This window comes from Protopterus annectens, chromosome 17.part0 (assembly GCF_019279795.1).
Source record: "Protopterus annectens isolate FY-2018-M chromosome 17.part0, PAN1.0, whole genome shotgun sequence".
In the NCBI taxonomy this organism is placed as follows: domain Eukaryota; kingdom Metazoa; phylum Chordata; order Ceratodontiformes; family Protopteridae; genus Protopterus; species Protopterus annectens.
In genome coordinates this window covers 135,348,437-135,364,944 of record NC_056751.1, presented here as the reverse complement: position 1 = coordinate 135,364,944, position 16,508 = coordinate 135,348,437, and the positions used below count along the sequence as shown (strand labels likewise).

The following is a 16,508-nucleotide window of genomic DNA, read 5'->3' as shown; positions in this document are numbered from 1 at the left end:
ATCTTTATTAAATTATCGTGTATGACATAGGCAATCTTACATTTATATAAATGAAAATAAACCATACCAACACAATCTCAGTTTCAAACATTAGACATTACAAACCATGCCAACACAACTGTAGCGGCTAACATTATACATAACTTATAATATATTCATGTCTAGGCAATTCTGATTCTGTATCATAGCTCAAAAAATAATTTCCTTATGTTGAGAGGCAATGAGGGTGTGGTAGTGGGTGATCTCTGGCCACATTCTTTTAGAAATGCACATTCTAGAGACTGGCTCTCTGGTCTGGTTTCTGCTTACCCTCCTATTCCCCTGCTGTCAAAGTTCCCACAGAAAGCATGTCAACCAATGGAAGAGCAAGATGACCTTTTTGCCCCATTCTAACCTTGACAAGTGTGGTTCCCTTCCTTTTGCATTACCTAATATGCCCTCCTTTGAATCTGGATCCTTCTCCAGATCTTCTGTCTCACCCATCTGGACTACCTCATCTGGATATACAAGCCCTCAAACCACATGGTTTCTCTATTTCCTAAGATGGCTAGACAGTAAAGGGTTTCTTCTCAGGTTTGGCACATCCTTACATCTTCCAAAAAGGATTCTACTAAGAAGAAGAAGTTATATAAGAGCAAATGGAAAAGCTTCTCTTTTTCTGCCAGAGACACTTGGATCCTTTATCAGCATCCATTCCAGCTGTCCTAAATTTCCTGGCTTCCATTTGCAATAGTGGGGCATGTTTACTCCACAATCAAGGTGCAATTGACTGTGATTTCCAACTTTCATGTTGGCAAAGACCATTCTTCTTTGGCCTCTCTCAGGCTATGCAAACCTTTCCTCAAAGGTATGTTTCTAGTACAACCACCTATCAAGGATCCCACTCCTCCTTGGGATTTCACAGTACTACTTCAGGCCTTGATTTGGTTTCCTTTTAAACCACAGCTAACGCAAATTTGAAATTATTGTCTTGGAAGACCATTTTTCTAGTCGCTATTATGTCCGCCAGGTGAGTATCTGAACTCCAGGCATTGTCTTGTCAGCCATCTTACCTTATCTTTCCTTGCAATAAACCTTCCATTCTTCTAAAGGTTACATCACAAGCTGCTCTTAACCAGTCCATTAATCTGCCATTTTTCTTTCCATGATTTTCTGTTGTAGGGGAATATATGCTTCATTTGTTGGATGTGCTAGACAACTCAGATTCTATTTCCATAGAATAAAATATTTCAGAAAATCTAATCAGTTGTTTATTTCCTTTTCAAAGGCTAAATGGGTCAATCTTTGTCCAAAGTTACTTTAGCTAGGTGGCTCACTGATTGTTATTTCTCATGTTTATAAAGAGAAAGGACTGACTTTGCCAAGCTCATTCCACAAGATCTGTTTCCACTGCCTCTGCCTTCTTGTCTAGAACTTCTACAGATGCTATTTGGTCTAATGCCCATACTTTCCTTTCTCATTGCAAGTTGGATATGTTTTCTAGGGTCAGGGCAACATTTGGTTCAGTCATACTCTGGAATATCCTTCCATGAAGACCACCCTGGGTTTTTACTAACTAGGGACTCTGTCCCAATGGTTGAGGGACAGATGAAAAAACATCATCATACTCACCACAACAATGAATCTGTGTTGTCTGTTTTTTGTCCTTGTCTAGCATCCCTCTCCATCCTCCCTTCCATTTATGGAAGATTCATATATGGTTTCCTGGTATGACTTGGAGGTATACCTTCTTGGTCTTTTTCCTGATTAAGCTCCAGATACCTTTTCATTCCTATTTCTAGAGTATTACTAACTATTTACATGTCTGTTTCTACATACTTGTCTTATTATTTACTGCATTTAGTAATTATGGGGCAAACATGAGCTGAGGTAATATGTGGTTTGGAGAGGGTTATGGGTAAAGAGAAGGGCTTCAGCTATGGATCCAAGGCCTGAGAAGTGGCCTAAGCCAGATCTAAAACCCAATGGTTGAGGAAGGACAACACAGATGCATCAGATGAAACAGACAACACAGATGCATCATTGATGAGTAGATAACTTTTATTTTTTTTCTCTCTTCTGAAATTTATGAACAAAAATGTTAGGATATAGATCTGAAGTAGTTACTTCATTTAATCTGCAACCTGTGGGTGTCGGATCCGACCTCGGATCCGATCCGGCAGCTTTCCAAGATCCAAGATCCGAGCGCCTACCTCCTGCCCCCTACCCATAATCCCCTAGTACCAACCACATTACCTCAGATCGTTTTTTGCTGCGGCTAAAGAAACTTCCTTGTGAAGAGCTCCTGGCTGGGTGAGATCTTTGCTGGTTTTTTAAACCAATTTTTCTCTCAAAGTTTCGTGTGTGTGTGTTATTTTCCCTTTTCTGCTTTTTCTGCTAGTTTTTTGGGTCACTTTTGTTTAATTTATAACTAAATTATCTTCACTCCCCTCCCCCTCCTAGTGTTTGGGTGTGTGTGTGAAAGATGTCAGAAGGGCCTAAGGCCATTTTCTCTAAATGCACTGAGTGTGGCCACAAGCTTTCTCCAGCTGATGGCCACACTCAGTGCGTTTTGTGCCTGGGGGCAGCCCATTTGTCAGAGGCCTGCCAAATCTGTACGGCCTTTAACCCCCGGGCACTCCGGGATAGGAAGAACAAGCTGATCCTGGTGGGAAAGCTCCCCCAGGAGTCGGCTTCTTCTTCCTCTCCCGTTCGGGCTCCAGCTGCTTCAGCAGCTTCGGTGCCATCTATCCCCTTAGCTCTACCCGGGACTCAACCTCCCTCATCGGGTTTGAGCTCTGGGGAAACTCGTGCCTCTTCCCTCAGAGAGAAGAGGCACAAGGATAAGGATGGACATAAGTCCCATAAAAGGCGGGCCGAATCTCATCCTTCGGCTCCGCCAACAAAACTATTAAAATCTCCCCCGAGGGTCTCCAGATCCCCCTCCTCTCGGCGCCGTTCACCCTGTTTTTCGCCGTAGCCGGAGGAGGATGATAGGTCTCCCTCGAGATCTTCGAGGCGGCCCTAACGGCCTGCCTCTACTACTTCATCTAGGTCGACCCGAAGCATCTCCAAAGCGGATATGGATAGGATGATGCGTCGGTTCTTACAGACCCAAACGCAGATGGGGATGCTCTTGCCTCCCCCCCCCCTCTGGGGGGGAGTGCAGGCCCCATATTTGCCCCAATCACTCCTTCTCCGACTCGTTTTCGGGTCTCGGAGTCATCGGATCCAGGCCCCTTTGGACCCGGGGAACTGTCGGCGCCGATAGCGTTTGTCTCTTCGACGCCGACTATACCTTCGAGCTTGTCGGACCCGAGCTCTTGGGGCTGAGCATCGGATCTGAGGGAGTTGCTGTGTCTTCGGCGCTGTTGGCATCGGAGCATACCTCTTCTCGGCGCCGACTGCATCGGCTCCGACCCCCATCCCTTCCTCGGATCCGAGGAGATTGCTCTCAGAGGCTGGTGAGAGTGGTTCTCCTTCGGCTTTTGAGGTAGTGGAGAGGGTACTGTCGAGGTCCTCCAGATCCCCGACCCGGGCTTCGGATCCACCCGAACCCCCACTGTATGAGGGTCTGTCTTCCATCATCCGTCCATCTGGACAGCCTGCCCAAGCCCTCCAGCTAGTTCCCGTGGAGGAACAACAACCCGTGGACGAGCCCTCTTTGGACAGTCCCACCGAGGAGATCCCTCGAAAACATCGGTGCAAAAGGAGGCACCTGGACTCCCCCGAGTCCATTACCACAGACACGGACTTAGATGATACAGAGGGTTCCCCAAGGTCACTCCCTGATGATGTCTCCTTTGGAGACATCATGGAAATGTTGCGTATTAGAGGGGGGTGGTCAGCCCAAAAGCCTTCCCTTGATGAGTCCGTGTTCCTGGAGGCCTTTGAGGCAGGTCCATCTACCTCCTGGGTGTCCCCTCCGGCCGACACCCTGGTGGACTTGATTACCACCAGGGCTTGGAAGGAGCCCGACACCGTGGAGCCAATTCCAAGGCGCCCCAATAAGGTCCTCAGCCCACCCACAGATAGATCGTCTTGGACCAAAGGAACCCCCGTTGATGCTATGTTGGTGGCGGTGGCCACCAAAAAAGAACTTGCACAGGAGAGTTCTTCGGTTCACCCGCCGGATAAGGAATCTCGAGCGCTTGACCGGATTGGGAAGCGGATGTTTGCTTCAGTGACCTTTTCCCTAAGGGCGCTGAACTATATGGCACATACTATTAGGCTACAGCGAGACTTGATTAAGGAATACGCTGCAGCCCCCCCCAGAGTCCATGTCGGTCCCAGACAAAAAGGTTTTTGAGACTCGAATGGCCACTCTAAAATCCATCTCAAATACTTCTATGCGGCTTCTCTCTCATGCAACGGAGGGAGCCGCTAGAGCTAGCGGAGCCGGGGTCGTCTTGCGACGTCTCTCCTGGCTCCGTCTGTGCGACTTCACGGACCTCTTCAAGGCGTCCTTCGCGAACGCCCCTTTTGACGGTTCTGCCTTGTTTGGCAAAACTGTTCGCGATACACTGGTCCAAAGCGAAAAGGACGGGAAGACGCTGTCTGCCGTCGGAGTCCGCTTCTCTAATCCCCAAAGATCCTTCTCCAGGAATCAGAGGGGACAAAAGAAGCTGTGGTTCCGTAAGTCTCAGCAATCCCATCCTGCTGCGGACCATTCGTCCTCCAGGGGCAGAGGAGGACAAGGTGGGCGCTGGCCCAGAGGCAGAGCGGGGGCCTCGTAATTTCGGGTCTAGAGAACCTTTCTCAGACAGACCCGCGCAACAGTCCTGAGGGCTCACCCGACTGTCCCTCTCTGGAGGCAGTCGGGGGGGCGATTGTCGGAGTACCTGTCAAACTGGGAGTCCCTTACAACAGATCGATGGGTGCTCCGGATCATATCCAGAGGTTACTCGATTCCATTTATAAACCACCCCCCCAAATCCAAACGCCCCCCCGATGTCCCACCCGATCAGAGGGAGGCAGCAGCTTTGGAAATTTCAAAGCTGCTAAGAAAAAGAGCCATCCAGCCCGTCCCCCCAGACCAGTCCGGATTGGGTTATTACTCCAGGTTCTTTTTGGTGCCAAAGAAAACGGGGGACCTCAGACCCATCTTAGACCTTTCCGCCCTGAACCTGTTCATACCCAAAGAAAAGTTCCGGATGGTCACTCTCCAATCTATTCTCCCCCTGCTGCGGGAGAACGACTGGATGTGCTCGCTAGACCTCAAGGATGCGATGCGTATTACCACATATTAATGGACAAACGATCCAGGAGGTTTCTCCGCTTCCGGCTTGGAGCCAGTCATTATCAATTCAGGGTTCTTCCATTTGGCCTCACCTCAGCCCCCAGAGTGTTCACCAAGGTCATGGCAGTGGTTGCAGCCCACCTGAGACTCCAGGGCATTCAGGTCTTCCCTTACCTAGACGACTGGCTCCTCACCGCGACCAACAAGCATCAGCTCTGTGTGGCGAGAGATTATGCTCTGTCTCTGGCCCACAACCTAGGCATCTCAGTAAACGTGCAGAAATCCTGCCTGTGCCCCACTCAAGCCCTAGAATTCATAGGGGCCAGGTTAGATACACAAATCTCCAAAGTTGTTCTAACGTCAGTCAGGCTGAACAACTTGTCATTCCAAGTGTTAGCTCTTCTTCGGAGCCCTGCTCCTCCAGCGGAGTTAGTCCTGAGGGCACTGGGGTCTATGTCAGCAGCGATTGGTCTCTCTCTTCATGCTCGTCTGCGAATGCGCATTTTACAATGGACCCTTCAAGTCCAATGGTCCCTGTCTATCCACCCATTATGCATGCCAATTCCCCTGAGCAGGGTGTGCAGGGACTCCCTTCTGTGGTGGTTACAGGCGCAGGAACTCAGAGAAGGGAGACCTTTTGTAATTCCTCCGGCCAAAGCCATGTTGACCACGGACGCTTCTTGCCTCGGGTGGGGGGGGGCATTGTTCAGGCAGATCCGTTCAAGGCACGTGGACTCCCCTAGAGACCGCATTACATATCAATGTCCTAGAGATGAGGGCGGTGCTTTTAGCGTTGCAAGCTCTCCACGACCTTCTTCCCATAGGGACTATTGCAATCCAGACAGACAGCATGTCAGTAGTCTGGTATATAAACAAACAAGGAGGGACCAGATCTTATCCCCTGTGTCGAGAAGCCATGAGAGTGTGGGAATGGGCGATTTCCACCAACCGCTTTCTGATAGCAACGCACATTCCGGGGCGGTCCAACATATTAGTGGACAAGCTAAGTCGAGTGTTCCTCACTCCATACGAGTGGTCTCTGAATCCATCTGTTGCGAAGCAGATCTTCCACAAATGGGTTCAGCTTCGCTGCTCTTTTCACTTCTCCTTTAAACACAAAATGCAGCGAGTACTTCGTGATAGTTCCCCCCAGATGGGAGACCCCCAGAGATGCTCTAGTCCATGCTTGGCCTCCCGGACTTCTTTATGCTTATCCCCCCCCCTCCCACTTAAGATGAAATTCATCCAGAAAGCCTGTCGGTTGGGGAGCAGAGTTATCCTCATAGCCCCATTCTGGCCTCGACAGATCTGGCTCCCTTTCTGCGGTCTCACTGTGTGGCTCCCCCATGGATTCTGGATCCCAGTCCAGACCTAATCTCGCACCCAGCAAGATGCCATACCCCAAACCTGGTCAATCTCAAACTTGCTGCTTGGTTGATCCAGTTCCATTAATGGCTAGGACTCCCTAGCGTCCCCCGTTAAGGCCATTCTGGTGGCGGCTCATAAACCATCTACCAGGAAACTTTACAACAGTAAATGGAAACGTTTTTCCATCTGGGCCAAAGATAAAGAATTGGATCCTTTTACTGTCCCTATTCCGACTATTCTGGACTTTCTTTCTCTGCATTTTAGACAGGGAGCAAGTGCCTCCACAGTCAAGGTGCAGTTGGCGGCCATCTCCCATTTTCATGTGAGGGACGGCATAGTTCCTTAGCATCTACTAAGTTGTGCAAAACCTTCTTAAGAGGCGTTTTTCTTTTGAAACCACCTGTCAAGACTCTGGTGCCCCCGTGGGATCTCACTCTGGTCTTACAAGCCTTAACGAGACCACCTTTTGAGCCGGCGGCCTCGGTTCCGTCAAAGTTCTTGTCTTGGAAAACTGCTTTCTTAGTGGCTATTACTTCGGCCAAGAGAGTTTCAGAACTACAAGCTCTGTGTATTAAACCTCCGTACCTTATTTTTCACAAAGATAGAGTGTCCCTCAGGACTAACCCGTCTTTCTTGCCTAAGGTGGCTACAGAATCAAACATTAATCAATCAATAAATCTTCCTGTATTTTTCCCAAATTTTCACAACAAAGGAGAATATACGTTGCACAAATTGGATGTACACAGACAATCATGCTTTTACTTGCACAGGACTAAAGAGTTTTGCAAGTCGGACCAGTTGTTTGTTTCTTATGCAAAATCAGCCATGGGCAAGGCAATTACTAAGGTGACTGTAGCAAATTGGATCGGTCAGTGCATTATGCTGGAATACACCTCATCTGGGAAGCCAGCTCCGGTTGGCTTCCGTGCTCATTCCACAAGATCTGTAGCTACCTCAACAGCTTTTTGGTCTAGGGTTTCAGTAGATGATATTTGTTCAGCAGCTACCTGGTCCTCATCTCATACCTTCATTTCTCATTACAAACTGGATATCATTTCCAGAAGTAGGGCTTCTTTTGGCTCCGTGGTGCATCGGAATATCCTTCCATAAGGACCACCCAGGTTCTATAGGTTAGCTGGGGACTCTGTCCCACAGGTTGCAGATCAAATGAAGTAACTACTTCAGATATAGAAGTTATGTACTCACCATAACGTTCCATCTGAGTAGATACTTCATTTGTCTGCAACCAACCCCCCCCTGCCATCCCCCGAACCTCGGGAAAATTCTCTGATCATTTGGAGTTGGTTTCTGTCTCGAGTTGGTGAGGCAAAAAAAACGATCTGAGGTAATGTGGTTGGTACTAGGGGATTATGGGTAGGGGGAGGAGCTAGGAGCTCGGATCTTGGAGCTTGGAAAGCTGCCGGATCGGATCCGAGGTCGGGTCCGACACCCACAGGTTGCAGACAAATGAAGTATCTACTCAGATGGAACGTTATGGTGAGTACATAACTTCTATTTTAGAAGGGTAGATCTGCATGTTGTACTAATCTAGAAAATACAGTGAGTTCTGAACTGCAGTACTTAAAAACTGCCTGAGATATGCTCTGCATTGGTAGACCATTTAGTATTTCTGCAGTTAGAATCCCCCCCCCCCCCGTAAATTAATCATCCATTACTCATTGTCCGTTATGGTAATGGGAACTTCTCTGTACTCTAGGCATTGGTTTCTGTTTTTCTCACTGATCTGTAAAGTGTTCAGTAATAAGATGCTGAGCAGGTGAGCATTAGAGATTCCCTGCATATCAGCATACAGTAAGTAAGCACTTGAGCAGGTGAGCATTAGAGATTCCCTGCATATCAGCATACAGTAAGTAAGCACTTGAGGTCTCACATTTAAGCTGGATGGACACCAGTGAGGTAAAAAAGGTTTATTTTCTTCACTTAGCATCACCTTGTAGAAGAATATGAATAGAAAGAAGTCTTTTTAATATAAATTCAGATTTAGGTCCAAGTATTCTTAAGTTCCTTAGTTTCATAGCTTGCCTAAAAATGAGAATGGCAGCTTTAAGCATCCACTGATACACACACACACACACATATCTAAATGTCATATTTAAAGCATAGGATTCCACACAATTAATATTGATACCATTAGGTGATAGAAGCAAGTACATTTCTTAATTGGATGAGAATTCTGTGCATCCTGGATCTTTAACAAAAATGATCTATTAGTTTAAAGAAGAACAGTGGTACGTGTGTTGCACTGAAAGTTCTGCTACTGGTAAAGGCAGTAAATAAAGCATCTTTTTGGAATTGGAATTTTCTTCATCTTGCGTTAATACTAGAGTTTTTTTACTTGTGATGTTAGATGTCTTTTGTGCCTCACAACCTTTTCTTGAAGATTGTTGTTAGTGTACCTGTATGTGTATTGTCTTGGAATTACTGTAGTGTCTTAGGAAATATTCCATGTTTTCATTCATTTATTTTGGAAACCCATTATTTATACATGGGTTGCAATTATTAACTTTCCATATTTTTTTCCCATCAGTACAAGCACGTCTTTTGAAAGCTGTCAGCATTATCATATTCATTATCTTATTATGTATATAAGCAGAATGCATGGGTGCTTGCATGCATATGTAAATGTCTGAGAAAGCACCTTTGGCAATAATTGAGACAAAAATATGTATAATATAAGTAATGGAAAAGTAATATTGAGGTCCAGTTTCCATAAAAGAAGAGTAAGGAAATTTATTTTTGTGATTTACAGATGGACTTAACTTGGGATGCCAAACATATCTCTGCCCTGCTTACAAATGCAGAATATTGGATGAACTTACCTGGATTTCAGAACCAAGAAGCTCAAAGAACTGTGGAAGTATTGCAAGAACTATTTCAAGGAAGATAGACAGTGACTGAGAACTTTTGACAACCATAAAATGATGTAATATTCTATCAAATTTAGAAAAGTTTGGAGGCGGTACTGTGCATTATTTACCGTCACTATAAACTAAATGATACTAAACTTAAGAGGCAGAGCATGTACTAACATATTTCAGTGTATTTGCAATGTGTGTATTTATTTACATTTGTATGTGTAGGCCAAATGAGTAGCAGAATGTCTTTACACATGATGTTTCTGTCACATAGCAGACTCCCTTTGCATACATACAGTTAAAATGTGCTGAAGCAAAGAGTAGTCATAGAATGTATTTTTCTGCACTGTGTACAAGTCAAGAAGTCAAGTCAGTTTCACATTTTATGGTGTTTGGAAAATTTTTATATCTGATATGTGATAGTCTGCAGAATAGGGACTATGATATATATATATATATATATATATATATATATATATATATATATATATATATATATTTTTTTTTTTACAGTCTTGCTACTGCTTATACCTAGACAGAGGAGAAACATTCCCATTTTAAGACTTTTTTTTTTCACTCATGTCATTCATCATATATGGAATGGTACTGTGGAGAACTGTACAGTATCTGTCTCATATGCAATTGTTTATATCAGGTAAAACTGATTAATCAGCTATATATGGCAGTTGAGAATGGCAAGATATAATACTGGTAACAACCGGAGTTGTACACTACCTGTATTTTAGTTCTTATAACTGTTCCAGACAGTACAGTTACTCACTGTAATATTAGATTTCGAGAGAGGCTCATATTAAAGGAATTCTGTGCTAAAAAGGACTGCAATCAACTTCAAGCATATTTTCCTTCATTTGTGGAGATACTAATGCTTTCTGCACCTAAATAAAAGGGTAGGTTCACCACACAATTTGGTAAGTAACACAGTTCACCAGGAGTACTGTTAAAAGCAGTACTGTTGAAGCAACTTTAATTCATTTTAATTTGGTTGATTACTTATTTGTTAACTGGGTGGGTAGCCTTTTTCAGCCATGTCCTGTGCCAGAGTCAGTGAAAAGAAATTTACATAATTCAGCATTAGTTAAGCCTATTACAACATTTACAGATAACATGAAATGAAGGCATTAACATCAGGTAGCAACAAATCAATGTCTTAAAAGTTTTACAGGTGAAGTGAGATGGAAAAGGAGAATATAGTTGAATGAAATGGGTATCAGTGCTGTACATGGACATGTTTCCATTTCAAGGACTCAGTGAAGTATTTCAGGAGGGCTTTTCTAAGCAGTGAGACTAGGAAGGGTTCTAATGTCTGGTAGTACTGAGTTCTAGAAAGATGGGTTAAGTTTAAATAAAGCAAATACTGCTGGGGAGAGTACAAAAGGGATCGGCATAAAGTGATAGTACCAAGTTGATTAGTTCTTAAAGTGTAATGATGGGTGGTTATAGAGGATTTGTAAGTAGCGGAGAGCAGAAGCTGAGGAAGATATTTTTATAGATGGTTACAGTGAAGCAAACTGTAGATCTTTTTAAGCACCTTTATTAAATTATCACATAAGACATAGGCAAACATCCACCAATAGAAAAGAAAAAAGCACATTAGAATTTCTCTACTTCTATACATTATACACTTTCTTTCTTTATACCTATTATCAGTCCAACTTTACATATATTGCTCAATTCCTACTTCTCTTAAACCTCACTCCTCCTGAACACTATTTTGCATGCATTGCTCCACAACTTCCATTTATTTCTATACAGTTTTCTCATTCTGTTTTCTAAAGTTCCTCTTCCATGTCTTTTTTTATTTCTTTTATAATATTCAATATTTTTAATACACTTCATTTGCATTTTGATTTCCATTTTGTAATAATTGCTTTTTTGGCGGCCAACAGAAGTAAACATAACACAGCCTTACTATATTCAGGCAATTCAGATCAATTTTATCAGCTCAAAATGATCATTTCCTTAGTTAAAGCCACTTGCTCCCCCAAAATTTCTGGCAGAGCACTCTGTAGGGAATTTGTAAAATATGCCAATTCATCACACTCCCAAATCATACATTCGCAGTCACCTCTTTCTTCTCCATCACACTTCCAGTATTTGCTGTCTATTCGAGGAAATATTATTTGAAGTCTGCTTGGAGTATAAGAGTAGGTATCTAAGAACAAATCCTTAACCTTCTGGACTTTGTTGCATACTTGTGAGCCATATTTATCCTCCTGTTGTCCCCTTGTAGATTTCTTTTCCAGTATCTCTTCCCAGTCTTTCCTTACCTCCGCTGATTGTTTGTAATAGTTATTGTGAAATATTTTATATGCCCTACTAATTATCCTTTTTCAAGCAGCAGCTTCTTTTCTAGATTTATCCAAAAAACTACCAGAGTAGGTCTTTGGTCTTTCACTTCTGATTCCCCTGTCCCTTTCTCTTTGCCCATATTCTGATATCCGTCTCTGGTAGGGAAGGCAGTTTCTAGCCTACTTCATACCACACCATTCCATTTCACTCTCCAGTTATTTGCTCCTAATACCTTTGTTCCTTTGCAGTTTTCTCCAGTAAATTCCAACCATCTCTTCCCCATTTTATGTACCCCTACTTGCAGTCATCCCTTTTGGCAAAAATTTCATTTCGGCTTTAGTTCTTATAATATTTTCTTCTACTGCATGAATATAATAATCTGTATGATGGTTGCTCTCCTAAAGGATCTGCATCCAAAATCCCATTCTCTCTCTATTTCTTGAACTTCCCCTTTGCTTCACAGTATCCCTTTCCCCTTTGAATAACCTTATCCTTGTGTTGTACATATGAGCCCTAATTGTGTACTCTAAATTATCCCTTCAAATCTGGAAATCTAAACCACCTTGTTCTATTGGAAGGATCACGTTATCCTAATTAACTATTGCCCTCTTCTCCTCCCAAATAAATTCCCTCAATTTTTTTTATTAATTGTTGTCCACAACTTTTCCTCTGGTTGATAAAAATATGCCTAGTCTGTATATAAAAATAAAGGGACTAAAAACATTTTCACTGCCTGTGTCTTACTCTGCATATCCATAAACAAGAGCTTCCAGTTTTTCTATTATCTTTTATGGTTTCTTCCTACATCTCCTTATTTGCCATAATAGAAACCTACCCCTAAATACTTAGTATTATTGGGTCTTCATATATGTGGGTATTGCTGAACCAGTTTGTGTGTTGGTAAATAGTTATTGGCTGTAGCCTTCAGTTTCTCTTCATAATTTTATATCCCAAAAAGACTTGAAACTCTCATAATGTTCCACAACACTGAAATGTCCCTTTCTCGATTTATCGGATATGAAATAATATATTTGGCAAATAAAGCCAACTTTTCTTGATCGCCATACCAATTATATCCTTGCATTTCTGAGTCCCTTATTTTCTTTGCCTGTGGCTCTAAATGTAAAGTAAATAAACAGGAAAGAGGACACCCCTGCCTGGTTTCTCTGTTCAAGTAACTTAGAGATGAACCCTCACACTTTATTTCTTGTCTCTTTTCTTTCATATATCCTACTAATTAACCTTATTGTGCCAGGGAATGTAAATGGTTCCATTGCCCTTCTCATAAAATCTCGAATGCTGTCTCTGCGTCAAGACCCACCAACAATAGTGGTACTTCCATTCTGTTTCCCTCTGGGTCATCATTATTCTGTTAATATCAAAAGTTTGCCTCCACAAAACCAATTTTTGGTAACATCTCTGCCACTTTTTTCGCTAGTATAAACATCAACAGTTGCAATCATGGTTTATAATTGAAACAGGTATATTGCCTTCCCTTTCAAGGTTTAATATCAGAATATAAGGAGCAGGGGAGGGTGGCTTAATGGTTAAGGTGTTTGCCTTACAAACATAAGGTACAGGGTTTGAATCTCACAGGGGATAATTAGCTAGGCTTAAAATGGCTCGCAAGGGCAGTTAGCCTAATACTAATCTATGAATCTAAGAAAAGAATAGGGGGATCATAAGTGAAAGACCAGCACTGGTAAAGTTTTTAGTAAAATGTAGAAGAGAAGCTGCTTTTAAAAAGGAATAATTAGTAGGGCATATAAAATATTGCATAAGTATGGGAATCAAACAGAGAAAGTTAGAAAGGATTGGGAAGAGAGACTAGACAGTAATTCACAAAGATACAATAGAGGGGTATATGTATGGCTTCCAAATATGCAACAAAATCTAGTAGAAATTTTTGGATCTTTGCTTGGAAGTGTTTACATACGTATTTTTTTATCCCAAGCAGACTCCAAAGTATTTTTCCTCAGGTAAATTGCAAAGGGAAGTGTGATGGGAAACAAAGAGGTAATTGGGAACATATTTTTGGGAATGTAATGAGTTGGCAGAATTTAAAAATTCCCCGCAGACTACTCTGTCAGAAATACTAGGTGAGCAAATTGGTCTAAGGAAATATTATTTTGAGACATGTTACAGAATCGGAATTGCCTAGACATAAGACTTGCTGAGTTTAATTCTGGTAGCTGCCAAAAAAAGCAATAACTAGAAAATGGAAATCAAAGTCTAAACTAAGCATACCAGAAGTAGTGAATATAGTAATAGAGAAAAGGGAAGTGGAAGTGGGATCTTTAGAAAAGGGTAGGAGAAAATTACACAGGAAAAATGTAAATTGTAGGGACAGTACATGCAGAATAATGTTTTGGAGGAGGAATGAGGTTTAAGGCAGGAATTGAATGAGTTATGTAATGTTTGACTGACAATGCCTGTATAGAAGATTATATGAGATGTACAATGTTTGCAAATGAAAATGCCAATTTGTTTTTTCATTTAAATAATTGTATGATTGCCTGTCATCAGTGATAACAAGAAACAGCTTTATTGAATTTGAAAGAAAAATTGAAACAGGTATGCATGAAGATGGGTCTGATGGATCTTTACCATTTTTAGGTAAAACAGCCACCACAGCTTTCTTCCAAGGTGTTGCTGCTTCCCATCCTTTTAAAATGCTGTTATCTTCCAGATCATTATGACATTCTTCCCTTCAAACATCCACAGGAATACCATTGGTTTCTGGAAACTTTCCTGCAAACTGATTATACATCAGTCTTTTTATCTCATCTTCTCCTATCTTAACTGGTAGTTTTTGATACTCTTGTATCTCCAATCGTGGCATAATTAAGTCTTCCATAAATAGTTCCAGGGAGGAATGGGTTGTTTAATTGGAAGTCTTAAGATTAAGACTCCCTTTAAAAAGGCTTTACAAAGTTTGTGTGACATAAGGGATGACCACCCATTGAACCCCATATGGAAATTAGAGATTGCAAGAAGATGGACTTAATTGTTGAGGTAGAGGAACCAGACTGATAGAGGTTAGCCAGAAAATCCAAAACTTTATGAACAGGGGTCGTATGAAGATCAAGTTTGTTCATAAGGGCCCAACTTGTAAATTTTTCCCACTTTGATACAGTTTCCTGTGCTATGTCTTGATTTCCACATTTCTCTGCTTTATACAGATTTTATTTATTTTAATTTATTTGAAAAGAAGCTATGCCTTACCATAATGTTCCTTCTCTGTTGTCGATCTTCACTAATCCTTGACTGTGGGCTCAGTTCCGAGCCTCAGAACAGACTTGGACATTTATTTCAGCTCTCACCTTCCAAACATTCGAGCTAGGCTTTACCCATAATGTTTCTTTCTACATTACCTCAGGTTGCGTTTGGCTTAAATTGTGGCACACAATAGCAGATAAGCATAAGATACCATATATGTGTCCCCAATATGAAGCCAGTTCTGGGAAAATCCGATACACAAGGAGCCTCAGGCTGGGGGAAGGAAGAAGGGAATGTCAAGGATTAGTGAAGATTGACAACACATTTGGAATGTTATGGTAAGACAACTTTATAGGATGCTGTCAATGTTCACATAATGCTTGACTGTGGGACAGAGTCCCTAGCTACCTGAATCTTGGGAGGTCTCACGGAAGAATATTCCTAAGCACCATTGAACCAAATGATGCCCATCCCCTAGAGACCTGATCCAATTTGTAATGAGTGATAAAGGTATGAGGTGAAGACTAAGTGGCTGCTGCACAAATATCATCTAAAGAAGCCCTGGCATGAAAAACTGCAGAAGTTGCCACCACTGTAGTTGAGTGGGCTTTGACAGGGCATGAAAGGCGGATCCCTTTTGACTCACAGCTAAAAGTAATACCATCTTTGAGCCATTTCTTCAAGGTAACCTTTGAAACTGGGTTACCTAGGGAAAGTGAGGAAAAGGCAACAAACGGTCAGATTTTCTGAAATCCTTTGTTCTGTGGAGATAAACTTATAACTGTTTGTGGGCATCTAATAAATGAAGGGAATACTCCCCTTTATTGGAAAAGTTAGGGAAAAAGACCAGTAGTTGAAGAGACTGATTGATATTAGATTCTGAGACTACCTTTGGTAAAAAAGGATAGATTAGTCCTAAGGGAGACTTTGTGTTTGTGAAATATTATGTAGGGTAGTTTGCAGGACAAGGCCTGAAGTTCAGATACTCTTCTGGCAGATGTAATAACCACTAAAAAAGTTTTCCACATCAGAAACTTTAGGTCACATAGCTGATGGTTCGAAAGGAGGGAATATAAGGGATTGAAGAACTAGTTGTAGATCCCAGGGAGGAATGGGTTGTTTAATTGGAATTAAGATTAAGACTCCCTTTAAAAATGCTTTACAAAGTTTGTGTGACATAAGGGATGACCCATTGAACCCCATATGGAAATTAGAGATTGCAAGAAGATGGACTTAATTGTTGAGGTAGAGGAACCAGACTGATAGAGGTTAGCCAGAAAATCCAAAACTTTATGAACAGGGGTCGTATGAAGATCAAGTTTGTTCATAAGGGCCCAACTTGTAAATTTTTCCCACTTTGATACAGTTTCCTGTGCTATGTCTTGATTTCCACATTTCTCTGCTTTATACAGATTTTATTTATTTTAATTTATTTGAAAAGAAGCTATGCCTTACCATAATGTTCCTTCTCTGTTGTCGATCTTCACTAATCCTTGACTGTGGGCTCAGTTCCGAGC

At 42.2% G+C, this 16,508-nt stretch overlaps 1 protein-coding gene across 3 annotated transcripts in view; it reads left to right on the top strand.

Annotated features, from left to right (window-relative positions):
- FANCC (FA complementation group C) overlaps positions 1-9,903 on the top strand; it is a 2,534,829-nt gene extending 2,524,926 nt beyond the window's left edge. For all 3 annotated transcript variants that reach the window (XM_044059426.1, XM_044059425.1, XM_044059427.1), the window contains one exon: positions 9,357-9,903. In XM_044059426.1, coding sequence (XP_043915361.1) covers positions 9,357-9,494 — 138 coding nt within the window. In that variant the 3' untranslated portion in view covers positions 9,495-9,903. The remainder of the gene's footprint in view (positions 1-9,356) is intronic.
- The last annotated feature ends 6,605 nt before the right edge of the window (positions 9,904-16,508 follow it).